Source organism: Sus scrofa, chromosome 9, assembly GCF_054392235.1.
Source record: "Sus scrofa isolate SSC_HxYL_T2T_F1_AM1 chromosome 9, Sscrofa_HxYL_maternal_Yorkshire_Landrace_v2.0, whole genome shotgun sequence".
Taxonomy (NCBI): domain Eukaryota; kingdom Metazoa; phylum Chordata; class Mammalia; order Artiodactyla; family Suidae; genus Sus; species Sus scrofa.
Window position 1 is genome coordinate 136,569,054 of NC_139391.1, and position 14,438 is coordinate 136,583,491.

The window sequence follows — 14,438 nt, forward strand, 5'->3', positions numbered from 1 at the left end:
ACATGAACGCGCTTGCCTAGGTTCCAATAAAATGTTTTTTATGGACCCTGCAATGTGAGTCTCATATAAGTTTCACATGGCACAAAACATTGTTCTTCTTTTGATTTGTAAAATACACTTTCATTTTGCAATAAAGACCCACAAGAAGTCGCAAAAATAGTACAGAGTTCCTTGAACCCTTCTTGGGATTTTTTTCAATGATTTAAAAATATAAAAACCATCCTTAGATCACAGGCCATATAAAAACAGGTGGCAGGCTGGATTTGCCCCAACGAATCTCGTATTGCAGTATGCCAAGCCCTGGCCTAGTAGGTGAGGCAGACACAAGGACAGCCCTGTCCTCTGCTGGGCGGTTGGAAAACACATCGAGAGAGGGTAGACAAGGAGCACGTACATCTGACGAGATGCTCAGGGAAATTCCTAGAGGAGGTCCTGTAACGAAAGTTTAGAGAAAGAAAACTGAGCAGTTCCTGTCGTGGCGCAGCAGAAACGAATCCGATTAGGAACGATGAGGTCGCAGGTTCGATCCCTGGCCTCACTCAGTGGGTTAAGGATCTGGGGTTGCCGTGAGCTGTGGTGAAGGTTGCAGACTTGGCTCGGATCTGGCATTGCTGTGGCTGTGGCGTAGGCCAGCAGCTGCAGCTTCCAGGTGCAGCCTGGGAACCTCCACATGCTGTGGGTGTGGCCCTAAAAAGACAAAAAAATAAATAAAATAAAATAATTAATTTTTTTTTTTTTAAATCCTTTTAGGGCCACACTAGTGGCATGTGGAGGTTCCCAGGCTAGGGGTCGAATCGGAGCTGTAGCTGCTGGCCTGTGCCACAGCCACAGCTCCCTGCAATGCCCGATCCTTAACCTGCTGAGCAAGGCCAGGGATAGAACCTGTGTCCTCATGGATACTAGTCAGGTTAGTTAACCACTGAGCTATGACAGGAACTCCTACAGTTAACTTTTTTTTTTTTTTGTCTTTTTGCCATTTCTCCGGCCACTCCCGTGGCATGTGGAGGTTCTCAGGCTAGGGGTCGAATCGGAGCTGTAGCCACCGGCCTACACCAGAGCCACTGCAATGCAGGATCCGAGCCGCGTCTGCAACCTACACCACAGCTCACGGCAACGCCGGATCCTTAACCCACTGAGCAAGGGCAGGGACCGAACCCGCAACCTCATGGTTCCTAGTCGGATTCATTAACCACTGCGCCACAACGGGAACTCCTAATTTTTTTTTTAAATAAAGAAAATTGAGATTCAAATGAAGTTTGTTTTTGTTTTTGTTTTTGTGTGGCCTCACCCAGAGCACGTGGAAAGTCCCAGGCCAGAGATCAAACCCATGCTACAATAGCAACCCAAGTTGCTACAGCAACAATACCAGATTCTTAACCTGCTGCACCACGAGGGAACTCCTCAAAGGCAGTTCTAAGGGAGAAAATCTTCACAACCATGGGTCAGGTAATGATTTCTTAAATACAAAACTAAAAGCACAAGCGACCAAAACACACAAACACAAGACAAGCAAGACTTCATCAAAATGCAAACCTTGTGCTTCAAAGGACACCGTGAAAGTGTCCAGACTTACAGAAGACAACCCACGGAATGGGGAAAAATATTTGCAAATTGTGTATCTGATATGGGACTTACATCCAGAACACATAAAGAACACTTAGAACTCAACAATAAAAAGACAAATAATCCACTTTAAAAATAGGCAAAGGATTTAACTAGGAATTGCTACAAAGATATGCAAATGGCCAAACACATGAAAAAATGCTCAACATCATTAATCATTAGAGGCATGCAAATCGAAACCACGAGATGCCTCTTTTTACCCACTAGGAAGTCTAGAGTGAAAAAGACAGACAATAGCAAATTTCGGCAAGGATATGGAGAAATCAGAACTCTCTTGCTGGTAGAAATGTAAAATGGTGCAGCTGCTTTGGAAAATAGCGTGGCGGTTCCTCAGAATGTTAAACAGAATTATCATGTGACCCAGTAATTCCACTCCTAGGCACATACCCAAGAAACACATACCTTTTTTTTCAGGGCCACACCCACAGCATATGGAAGTTCCCAGGCTAGGGGTCAAATTGGAGCTGCAGCTTCCGGCCTACACCACAGCCACAGCCACAGCCACACCAGATCTGACCCGTGTCTGTGACGTATGCCACACAGCAATGCCAGATCCTTAACCCACGGAGCAAGGCCAGGGATCGAACCCGCATCTTCATGGATGCTAGTTGGGCTGGTTACCACTGGGCCACAATGAGAACCACAACACGTACACTTTAAAGGCAAATTTTATGGCATCTAAATTATATCTCAATAAAGCTATTGTTAGACATAATAATTGTAATAAATCAAAATTTTAAAGATTAAACAGAGGACAAATTCAATTCCAGGAAGCAAGATATTTCCTTTCACCAAGCAACTCACCATAACTGGGGTTAGTATAAGAAGAGGGTGAAGAGGGGGAGGAGGGAGCTGGAGAAGAGTCCTGGGGGGGGCAGGAAAGACCCAAACAAGCCTGCCTTGAACAGGAGCAGGAGTGGGGTCTGACCTGTCATCACGGCAGAAGAACACAGACTGCAAGGAGGGTCCCCTGCCACTCTGTGCTCCAGCCTGTCGCCCAGAGAACTGTTCAGCCTAAGCAGTGATTGTCTTACCTCCTGAGATTTGATCACCTCCTTGTCTACAGGGCAGAGTGGGACTGCATTTAATTCTCTGGAAAGAAAAACAAAATTGAAGCCAGAATTAAAGAGTTGAGCTCAGCAGCCCATTCAAGTGCTCCAGCTGCACTTGACCCCATGCAGGCGGGTCCTGCCTTTCCCCAGGCTCTTCCCTCCCCCAGGAGGCCCCTTTCAGCACCTCCCCAGTTGGCTTGAGAAACTCCTATTCATCCTCCAGGACAAGGAGCTAGTCCCCCAGACAGAGCCACAAGTCCTCAGCCAACGTTTCCACAGCAGTCCCGTGCTTATCACACGGTACCACAACCTGTCGCTTTCACTGGAATGGAAGATTCTAGAGGCCTGGTTCACACTGGACTTCTGGCTCTTCGCCTCTGTACACAGAGCTGTGCCTGGAACCCAGAGGTGCTGAATGAACAAACCCAGGAGTGAGTGTGAAAGCGCTGGAATAACCCCCTTGCCAAGCTGGGTACAAGTTCCGTGTGAGCCCCCACCGCCTGCTTCCATGTGTGTCCTGGTCTCCACCCTCAAAAGGGCATGACTCAGACTTCCAGCTGCCAGGAGCAGACAGCACCCAGGGCAGCAAGGAGCCTTCAGGAAAGCCGCTGAGGTACAAGGCCTCCCACACAGACCGTGCACCAGGGTGCCCTTGCGGGCAAAACAGGGGTGTCTGAATTTTAAGAAAAGCTGAGTGTCCATAAGAGAGTGAGGGAGAAAAGCCGATCCCTCCTCTGGCTCTCAGAGAAGGACCCTGGGAGAGCCTGTGCCCCTGCGGGTGGTTCTGTGGCCAACCACAGCAATTCCCAAACCCACAAGGACAGCCACAGGTGACACTGCGACCCCAGGGACGCCCTCCCCCGTGGGGCTCTGGCCGGAGCCTGGCCCTGTCTGCTCACCTCAGGGACAGGATGCAGTCCTGGCAGAAGCGGTGCCCGCAGCCCGTCTGGTGGGGGTTGTGGAGCACCGAGCGGCAGAAGGCGCACCTGTAGCGCTCCTCCAGCGGCTCCACAAAGCGGTACTCTGCGTTGGGCTCGAAGTCCAAGGAGATGGAGTTGCCGGAATTCTGGCGGATGAAACCACAGGGGACAGCCCCTTGCTCCTCAGAAGAGGCCATTCTGGGGGGAGAGGAGAAGAGGAGGAAAATTCAGAGGCCAATTCCCAAACCTCTGCAGCCTCCGGGCGTTGTCACTCTTTGCTTCCTCCTTAGTGAACACGACCCACAGGGTCACTCTGCCACGGCTGTGAAACAACCACCCACCACCTCCTGGCCCTGGAAGGCTCCTGCAGAGGGGAGCGGTCTCTGGGGTGCTCAGGAGCGAGGCTGGACCAAGTGACTTCCAGCAGCATTCTGTGAGATGCGGGCCTTTTGTCCATCAACCTCTTACAGGACGCTGTTATCCTGGCAGTGGGGCCACAGGCTGGGACAAAATATAGCCGGGTGTCGACTACATTCTGAGTAAATGCTTGTTACGGACTGTCCTTCCACTCAGTGGAGAGAATTGAAACAAACATTTTGCGAACATTTTTCAGAAGCGAGAATACGTTTCTCGCACACCAATACATTTCTTGCAAAATATATAGATATAACACTGCCACCAGGCCACACCATTTCTCACCTGAACTAAACAAAAGCCCATGAATGGCTTTCTCTTCCAATCCATGCTCCTTGCTAGAGCCAGGGTGATAATTTCAAAACACAAGGCTGCTGGAAGGTTATCTCCCCTCATCACTCGGTGGCGTCCCAGGGCCCTTCGGGGCAAACCCACAGTGCTAAGCAGCTACAAGAATGCATCCTGCTCACCCAGCAGCATCCTGCATCTCTTCGCCCCTCACTTTCGGCTCCAGGTACACAGGCCTTCTTGTAGTTCTTCTAAGACACCGTGCTGTCTCCCGCACAGGGCCTTTGCACAAGCTGTTGCTTCTGGGCTTCCTCATCCCCTTCCAGTCCTCTGTGCTTAGTTAACTCATATTCATGCTTCAAAGGTCATTTCAAGCTTCATGTGTCCGGGTAAGCTTTCTCTTCTCCCCTCTGGTCTAACAGCAGGAGGTCTGGTCACCATTCTGTGAAATATGCATGACTCCCAGAGAGTGGCAAGGAGATCAGGGCAGGTAATGGTGGTGGGGTTTTTGCTATAGAATCCTTTTGAATTTTTGAACATGAGTATATTACCTAGTATCTACTCAAAAAATAAATAAATATACAAAACCAAAAAATAGATTCATCCACTGTTCTGTCATAAAACCGGCTTCCTTTCCTTCAGAGCAACACTTGATGTGAGACTGGACGTGCATTTGTGTGATCAGTTTTATTTATGCTCCTTGGTGACATTCAGATAGCATCTGGTCTTGCTCACTGCTGCGTGTCCAACCCTTAGCACTAAGCCAGGCATGGAGAACTCAGCTATTTGTTGAATTTACATTATTGAATGGACTTCTTGCAAAGCCCTCAACAGGGCAGCTAGAAGTAGTGTTGGCCTCCAACCTAGTGATTCTTAAGCTTTTCTGAGCAAGGACTTCCCCCATCTTTGAAAATGTGATGAAAATTCTAGACCTTTTCCCCATGAAATAGCACATACACCTGACATCTGGACTTTTTTTTTTTTTTTTTTTTTTGTCTTTTTGCCTTTTCTAGGGCCGATTCCTCGGCATATGGAGGTTCCCAGGCTAGGGGTCTAATCGGAGCTGTAGCCACCAGCCTCCGCCAGAGCCACAGCAATGCGGGATCTGAGCCGGGTCTGCAACCTACGACACAGCTCACGGCAACGCCAGATCCTTAACCCACTGAGCAAGGCCAGAGAGCGAACCCGCAACCTCGTGGTTCCTAGTCAGATTCATTAACCACTGTGCCAAGACGGAAACTCCTGACATCTGGCCTCTCATGGACCATCAAGACCCCACGAGTGGTCCCCAGGGGAACAACAGCCCTGCCTCCTCTGCAGGCAGGCTGCTGCTTGTGACACAGTCCCAGGAGTGATGCTTTCAGTGTCCGGCAAATGGCAGAGGATGGGGGGTCCGTGGGGGTGATGTCCTTCCACAAGGTACAGGAAGCCTTGGCCTTCAGGCTTGCTTGCTTTGGCTTGTTCTTGGGGTTCCCTCGGGATTCTCCTGCAGCTGACGAGGTCACCGGGCCGGGGAGCAGCTGCGTGGCCTGACCGTGTAGGCGGGAGATGGGCGGCCCCGTTCAACCCTCAGCTCTGCCCAGGTCAGCGGCTGGCCCCTCTCGCTGCTGGTGTGGTCTGAGTCCACGGTGCAGCCTGGGTGAAAGCTGGTCTCTTTCAGCAAATAAAGCTTGCTCTCTCGAGGAGCCCAGCAAACCAGGAGAATTTCTTTCTTCATCCTGGGGTTTGGAACCAATGGCCCCCGCCCGCTTCCTCTCTGCGTGTGTTTCCTGCAGAACCTCATGGGTGGAGGGAGCCGTACAAGATGGGATTGTTCCCCTTCCAACAAAAAGTTAATTACAAAGATGAAGAGGAGTAGCCCTTGACAGACACCAAGACTCGCCTTTCTCCCAGAGGAGAGGGAGAACCCATTCCAAGCTGCCCCCATCCGCCCCGTGTTCTCGATCCCCGGGAAGGAGAACAAGCACCGCCTGTGCTCGTGCCTATGCCTCACGGCCCCTAAGTGTGGACCCCCAGAGATGTACCCCAAAGCAGCAGGCTTGTTCACTCCCCAGCACAGGGCAGCGCGACGTACAAAACTCAGTTCGGGTTCCCCTCCACGCCATCCTATCCTCTTTCTGGCACAAGGATTTAATGTGCTTATCTGTGTGTCTGCCCGTCTTTCTCTACCTTCCACTCGATTTTGCTGTGCATGGAAAACAACCCTAAAAAATGAAGTCTCTTAAAAAAATTGACGACTCCAAGAGTTTGGGATTATGTGGGTTATATTTACTAATGTTTACCATATTTGAAATTAAAATAAGGAATTAAATATTTATTTTTTGGGGGGCAAGCTTGCAGCATGTGGAAGTTCCCAGGCCAGGGACTGAACCCTCACCACAGCAGCAACCCAAGCCATGGCAGCGGCAATGCTGGATCCTTAACCCACTGCACCACAAGGGAACTCCTAAAAATTGTATTAATTCACTCTAAGATAATAATGAGCCAATTATATGTTAACATAAATAATCTTTTTATGAAAAATAATCATTTTCCGAAAGAAAAAATCAGTGAAAGGAGTGGCATTTTTTTCTTTTGGGGTTGCACTCATGGTTTATGAAAGTTCCCGGGCTGAGGATTGAACCTGAGCTGCCGAGGTTCAATTCTTAACCCACTGCGCCACAGTGGGAACTCTGAATTTTTAGTTATTTGTCTTTCACATATTTGCACATGTCTGTTTGGGCCTCAGAGAAAGCAGCTGGATCTTCACATCTATTGCCCATTCCATCAGCTGCAGTAGCACATCGTGTTACGTCTGGAAAACATCTGCACACTCATGAAAGGAGAGTAAAAATGGAAAAATGACACCTTCATATGACGAGGCAGAGTTTTGCCCATGCAGATCCCCGGAAAGGGTGGCCGCAAGCCCCAGGCAGGGGCGTGCTGGGAAATGTTTCACAATCTGCTCCCCTTGGGGAGAAGCCCTGGTTTGTAAAAGTTGTCAATTGTGTGTCTAAACATACCTGAAGGATCTAAGAGCGCATTAGCTGTCAGAGGCTCAATTCCCAGTCAGCGCTGCTCCAGCATCCCCGGGGTCCCTGAAGCCCACTGTGGGGACCGCCGCTCCATCAGGCCGCCAGGTGGGCCTGCGTGGCGGTCAGGCTTTGCACGGGCAGGTGCGGCAGGGCGTGACCCTCACAGCCAGGCTGCAGGCTCCCGCGGAGGCCCGGGGCCCCGGCCCGCTGTCCCCACCACTGTGTGTCTTGCCCGGCCCCGGACAGCACATCTGTCGCCTCGGTGCCTCTCCAATCTGCTATCTGACCCGATGTTTGTTGTACAAAATCAAGTTCTTGTCGCATTCAACATTTTGAAAACTAGGCACTTATGCTCTGCTCTACCCTTTGGACTCGCGATGTTTCAGGGCGATGTTCTTAGACAGAGAGCCGGGGTCTGCCTCCTTCCTCTGAAGCCGCCCCAGGCCTGTGACTCAGCTCCAAAAATGGAATCAGCGCGCTGTGCTCGCGGACATTCGAGAGCCCCAGTGATAGAACGATAAAGGCTGACATTTCTTGGTCTGACAAATACATTTCTCTAACACTCCCAGCTGGTGCTCTGTCATCCCCGGGCAGCTCTTTGGTGGAAATGAGTAAGAGCTCCATTTTATGAAAATCCTCCCCTCTGGGTATAACAGCTTATGTAACAGGAAGAGCACAAGAGCTCGGTTCTTATAAATAAGAAACAAAACAATCTTCAAAATGACCGCTAGAGCTTGTCTACCTCCTGACTGCAGAAAACGGTGCCTCATTCCTGCCTTCGACGGAATGACCGCAGCCCCCCTGCTGAAGGTATTCACTCAAACCCAAAAAGACAAGAGAAAATCACTCCCCATCTGCTCCCTAAGAACTCTTACAGAGTCTTTTTTAAAGGCCATTTTTAAGCTTCATAAATTGATGCATCCTTTTCCTGAGAATTTTCTAGAAATTCCAAAGAAAAGCTGTGATGTCGAGATTTAAATTCTTTTCTCCCCTCGACCTGGCCCCACTGTTCATATTCTTCTGCTCCGTCTGGGGGGCGCATAACAAAGTGTCTCACATCCCCAAGCAGCAAGAGTTTGGCTTTTCGTTACAATAAAAAGGATACCAGTCTAGGCGAATTTAGTCACTAGTTTAACAAAAAAAGGAAGGTCCCTGTCTGTCCACACGACTTCCACAGCCCCACCCCCCACCCCACCTCCTCCAAACGTTTTGCTTAGATTAATGAAGGTTTGGAAAACTCCAGAATGCTTTTATATATTATGATCTGCTTCATAAGATGTAAGCCCAGGAGCTGCCTCCAAGGTTTTCAAGTTCTGATTCTTGGGAGTTACCGGTGGCTACAGATAGAATCCCAGGGCATGAGCGGAGGCTCAGGCCCTGCTCTGCCCTCAGCCGCCGTGCCACGTGGGGAGATGGCCACGGCCGCCTTGTCTGAACATCCCTGCACAGACTCAGGGATGCAGAGACCTGTGACAACGCGTCTGCCCAGGGGGGCTCAGACAGGGGAGTGATACAAGGCAATACCCTGGTGGCAAGTCCCATCGAGACAGGTTCAGATGGGGGGCAGTTAACATTTTCTGAGGTGTCTGCGCTGACTCCACAGAGGAGACAACACTTCGCTGGTCCTGAAGGAGGAGGCATTTTCTTGATGAAGCAGAGAAAACAGTTTCCCCGACGGCATCACCGAGTTCCGGAACCCTAAATGATTGACTGTCGCTGAAGTGGAGTCAGGGGACATGCCGGTCAGCCGCCTGTCTGCTTTCAGAGCTGCTCTGCTCTGCTCTGGTCTGCATCCTGAAGGGAGGTGAGGGGTGACCCCCCCACGACCCCTCTGTTTCCAGGGTTCCTTGGCTTCTGGCCCGGTTCAGCAGCGAGGCTGGAGGAAAGGAGAGGCAGCACATTTCTCCCTCATCCCCTGGGGGTGGGCAGCAGCTCAACAGTGACTGGGATCCTCGAGGCTTTTATTTGTTGTTGTTGTTTTTCTTTTTAGGGCTGCACCTGCAGCATATGGAGGTTCCCAGGCTAGGGGTCGAATCAGAGCTGCAGCTGCCGGCCTACGCCAGAGCCACAGCAACGCCAGATCGGAGCTGCATCTGCCACCTACACCACGGCTCACGGCAACGCCAGATCCTTAACCCACTGAGCAAAGCCAGGGATTGAACCCACGTCCTCATGGATCTTAGTCGGGTTCTTAACCCACTAAGCCACCACAGGAACTCCCCTCCACAGCTTTCATCACCAGTAACGGCCCCTCGCTCTGCAGACCAGCTTCCACCAGGCAGGTGCCCAGTTCCAAAGCCCTGGGAACACCACATGCTCCCTGCATCACTTCTGCCCTTAAAGGAAGGGGTGGGCAGCTTCCCACGGTGAGTCACCTCGGGGTTGCCTCCCTCCAAGCCTCCTGTGTGACTTCCCAGTATTGCCCTGACCTGTGGAGCCCACTGCGGACTCCTGCAACTAAATTCCCTGCTGGGAACACCTAAAAAGGCACCGGGAGACCTTGGAGAAGGGGGAGGAATAGGCGGTGAAGAGCCCTGAGCAATCGCCCCGGGGAAGGAATTCCAGTTTTCCCTGCGAGGCCTGGACCTTTCAAGGGGTGACAGACACAGAGCCGAGGGGAAGAGGCTAGGGCCTCAGACCAGAGCTGGACGGCGACAGCCTGATGTAAGGCGGCGACAAAGAGGAGCCACGTGGCGAGGCATTCCTGAGGGAAAAGGCACAGATTTCGACGCGGGTTCGATGGAGGGCTGCGGGCGAGGGCGTGGAGGGTGCCTCCCAGGCTCCGGTTTGGAAGTGGAGCAGAGGATGGCGCCGCTGGGAGAGGGTGAAGGCGAGAAGCGAGAACGCAAAGGGTGCGGGCAGGAGACACATCCAGGTCGGGGTGCCTCGGGGGCGGTCTTAGGGGTGCGGGTGAGTAGACCAGCCGACGACACCTAACGTGTGTCCTGAGTAAATTCGACGATTCTGAGGAATGGCCACATTTCCTTTGGGGTATCAGTAAACAATTTTTTTTTTTTAATTTTATTTGCTTTTTAGGGCCGCAGCTGCAGCACACGGAGGTTCCCAGGCCAGGGGTCCAATCAGAGCTGTAGCTGCCGGCCTAGGCCAGAGCCACAGCAACGCCAGATCTTTAACCCACTGTGCTCGAGGCCAGGGATTGAACCCGCAAACCTCATGGTTCCTAGCCAGGTTCGTTAACTGCTGAGCCACGACAGGAACTCCTAAAAGAATTTTTTCGATCTTGCATGCAATCTGGTTGTTATTTCGGTGATGGCATATGACATGCTGGGTTTAGATCTATGTCAGGAACGCAAGCTCTGGGGAGACAGGGCCTCCCAGAGAGTCGGCAGTGGCTGAGCCCCTCGCAGCTAGTGCTGGGGTCCGCTGTGTCTGGTCCTTCCCCCTCTCACTCGCCCCAGCACAGCCCTCTTCCTCCTCATTTGGGATTTAATCGGGGCTGCTTCCCCCGAGGTAACCCCGTTCAGCCTGTGTGACCCTCCCCCTCGACGAGGTCTGAGATCCCTGCTAGTGATGGGTTACACAGCAGTTCTCAGGGTCCAGGGGCCTGTGAAGTGGGCCTTGGTGCCCGAGCAGCCTGAGGCCTGCAGCATCCCCAAGGCCCTTTGTAAGGGAGGGGAGACTTACGTACAGGGCCCGGGTGATAGGAGGGAGGCACCTAGGCTGGCCAGGTGCCCCAGGGTGGTCCTGGAGCCATGGACCACTGACAGACCGTACCACGCCGGCCCATGAAGCTGCCAGTTACAGGATGGGCTGCCGGAAGGCAGACTGCCCAGCTCTCAGCTCTGCTCCAGCCTCACCAGGAGCTCAAGGAGTCAACCTGCATCCAGCAACAGGAAGCGAGTGCAAATCTGTATCTCCCAAACCCGCCCGAGACCCAACCACAGGTCCTGCACTTAATTACAGGAGGGAGGATGGTGGGGAGTGGTGAGGACGAGGTATAAAGCAAAACGCCGGCATCTGTGTCCCGGGCAGGGTGCTAACAGAGACCAGCCCCGGCTCAGGCGGTCAGATGCTCGCCCGGCGAAGGACAGGCAGTTCCCTGTCTCAAAGTCACACCCAGCCCTTGGATTCTCAGATGCTGCTCTTCCAGGAAGGACGGCTACTAGCAGGAAAATTTTAAACAACACAAAAAAGAAGAAGAGGAGGAGGAGGAGGAGGCATTGGTGGCAGAAGAGGAAGAAAAAAAGCCCCTTCATCTGGCGCGTTATCCCCGCGGTGCAGGGAGAACTGAGACGGCCTCAAGTTGTCCCAAAGCCCGTGTTGGCAACAGCCCGGAAAGCGCCTTCCTCTGAAGGTGAACCCCTCAGAACCACGGCCAGGCTCTGCTCCAGCCCTCGGCCTCCTCCTCTCCGCTGTCGCCACAGCCTAACACAACCACACAGCCACGGTGTGGCCTCCGGGACAGACTGCGTTTATTTTCCTTAACGTGAACCATGCCGGTTGGACAGGAGGCAGGCCTGGGAGAAAGGCAGGCATCACGAGGCCATTCTCCATCGGGCCTAACATGACGGGGAGCCGGCGGCCCCCCAAGAGCCTCCACCCCCCGCCCCATCCCATCCACAGGATGGTTTGGCTTTGGTGTCGCAGAGGCGGAAGGAGGGTATCTTTTCTTTTCCTTACGCTTTCACAGAAGAGGGTTTGCTTGGACAAGGGATGGAGAATGATGTGGGCATGATTTTAATTCCTTTGAAGAGAAGTGTGATTTCTCTCCAAGTTGTTGGGAAACCTCTGGTTCCTCATTTTCCCGGGAGGGCAGCAGAGCGCTGCTGGTGGAGTCGGGGGTGGGGGTGGGGGGGTCAGGGGCTGCAGGCCTCCTGCCCCGGGCCCGGGCTGTGGCTGCTCACTCAGGCGAGCCTTGAAGGGGACTACCTCTTGTGCACAGAACGCCCCCCCCCCAGAGTGCACGCGGCTGCAGGTGATGCTGCAGGAAACCTCTGCCACTTGCTCCCAGGACTCAAAGCAGACAAAGAAAGCCTGCTGGGCTTCCCGCACGAGAGCTTCCTTTCTGAGAGGCTTGACTCGAACCCTCAGCTTCAGCTCCTGACCCATCGCCGTGCCCACTGCTGTCCGGGGTTGACCAGCCAGCTGCTTGAGGGTCCAGCCCAGGCCCAGCACAGAGCACGCCGCCCACCCATGTTTGGGATGGAAGAAGGGACACTCAGAATGAGTGCACGGGCTCGGCGGAGAAGGGCTCTTGGAAGGAGGGCCATGAAGACAACCTGGGACCAAGCGGAAAGAGGCAGCCCGAGGGCGAGAGGACGGCATGAAAAGCACCTGATGGCTGGGGCTGGATGTGGGTCGGGATTACACTCCCGGAGGCCAGGCCCGGGCTTAGATGCAGCTGAGTTTAATGCGTGGTCTCGTTTCCGTCCTGGGGGCAACCCTGTGATGTATACGTTCTTACCATCATCCCCATTTTTCTAAGGAGGAAGCTTGGGGAGCCCCCGCAGGCAGGAGGCTCCGGAACCCTGGGGGGGATAAGGAGGAGCTGTGGTTCCTCCCTGCTCCCCAGGAGTGGCTGCCAAGAAGCCGCTGCCACTGTGGACTCTGAGGGGACCTGCCCGGGCTCGATTTGGGTTCTGTCCCTGAAGAGCCACGCGACCTCAGGCGAGTGACTTAGTCCCTCTGCTTCCTAGTTTCTTTGTCTGTAAGACAGGGATAAGATCAGAGCTGCTACAGAATTTCTGAAGAGCAAATAAGCTCATACTTTTCATCAGGGGGCAGCTGGCCCACCACTTGCCCCGGTAACCAAAGTTTTATCCGAACCAGCCACGTCCACTCGTGGATATATGATCCATGGCTGTCTGCATGGTCAGGGCAGTTGAGCAGTTGTGCCCCAGACCACGTGGCCTCCCAAAGCCTAAATTAGTCATGATCTGATCCTTTACAGGAAAAGTGGGCGAGGCCCCCCTCTACCTGACACGCGAAGAGCTTAGAATGGTGATAACGCACCAAGCACCGTGAGGGTGCTGGTGCGGTTGCTGTTATTATTATTTTTAAGCACTCGCCTCAGAGCCCTTCCCCGCTGATGTATCCACGCCAGGCACTGGACCTGGCTGGGGTGAGGGTGGGGGACCCAGGAGAGACAGTCCAATCTGCTCCTGCGGGGCTCACGACCTCGTAGAGAAGGAAAGGGATGAACGAGCAAAGGCGGGGACTACAGATTATCATCAGTTCTCTGGAGAAAGCAAGCAGGATGTTGAGACAGGGACGGCCTTGGAGGCCTCGATCAGCAGCTGGAAGGGTGAGAAGGGGCAAGTGCAGGCGGGGCAGGAAGGACACGCCGAGCGGAGGGACAGCATGGGTGGTGGCCAGTTCTGGGAAAGCGCTTGTCAGGTGTGAGGGGCAGAAAGGAGCCCAGTGCTGCCCACATGTCAGGGACAGAAGGAAGAGCAGTAGGAGGTAGGGCAGGGCCAGGCTGCACAGCCCTGGGGCCCATGGAAAGGAATCTGGGTTTTTTCAAAGAGCAGAGCAGAGCTCCCGAGCGGCTCAGCAGGGTAAGGAGCCAGCGTTGTCACTTCTGTGGCTTGGGTCACTGCTGTGGCATGGGTTCAATCCCTGGCTGGGGAATTTCTATATGCCCCAGGCATAGCCAAAAACAAAAAAGAGAGAGAGCAGAGCAGAGGGAAGCAGCACAAGTGTTTTAAGGTGCCAGCGGCTCTGGAATCTAAAAAAGCCGTTTTGGATGCTGAACGGAGAGTGGACTGTGGGGTCCGGGGCAGCTGGGAGAGCGGTTAGGAGGCCAGCGTACATCTAGGGGAAGATGCTGCAAGAGCTGGGGAGAGATGGTGCAGGCCTGGTCTACAGGAGTGGCGGGGAAATGGAGCAAACTGGGGGGTTTCAGGACGACAGGGCGACCAAGTGTGAGGCTTGAAGCAGGAAGGAACTGAGGTGGACTCTAGGATCAAAGCCTCAACACCTGGGAGAGGTGGTGCTGTCACTGAGAAGGGAGAGGTGGTGCTGTCACTGAGATGGAAACGTGAGCACGAAGGGAGGGAGGTCAGTGGCGGTTCAGGCCCGTAGGGAGAGCCTGGCCCCTTTTCCAAAGACACCCCTTCAAGTGAGAAGACCACTGCCTCGGCCCCCTCAAGACCTGCCTAAATCTT

At 53.2% G+C, this 14,438-nt stretch overlaps 1 protein-coding gene across 3 annotated transcripts in view; it reads right to left on the reverse strand.

The window, feature by feature from the left end:
- TRAF5 (TNF receptor associated factor 5) overlaps positions 1 to 14,438 on the reverse strand; it is a 46,365-nt gene that overhangs the window by 17,408 nt on the left and 14,519 nt on the right. For 2 of the 3 annotated variants that reach the window (XR_014816607.1, XM_021063867.2), the window contains exons 2-3: positions 3,575 to 3,793; positions 2,658 to 2,715 (exon numbers count right to left, since the gene is read on the reverse strand). Coding sequence is in view for 1 of the 3 variants with exons in the window: in XM_021063867.2 (XP_020919526.2) it covers positions 2,658 to 2,715; positions 3,575 to 3,792 (276 nt within the window). In the remaining 2 variants the exon portion in view is untranslated. Of the gene's footprint in view, positions 1 to 1,093; positions 2,716 to 3,574; positions 3,794 to 14,438 lie in introns of all 3 variants that reach the window. The other variant, XM_084978120.1, reaches the window with a different exon arrangement.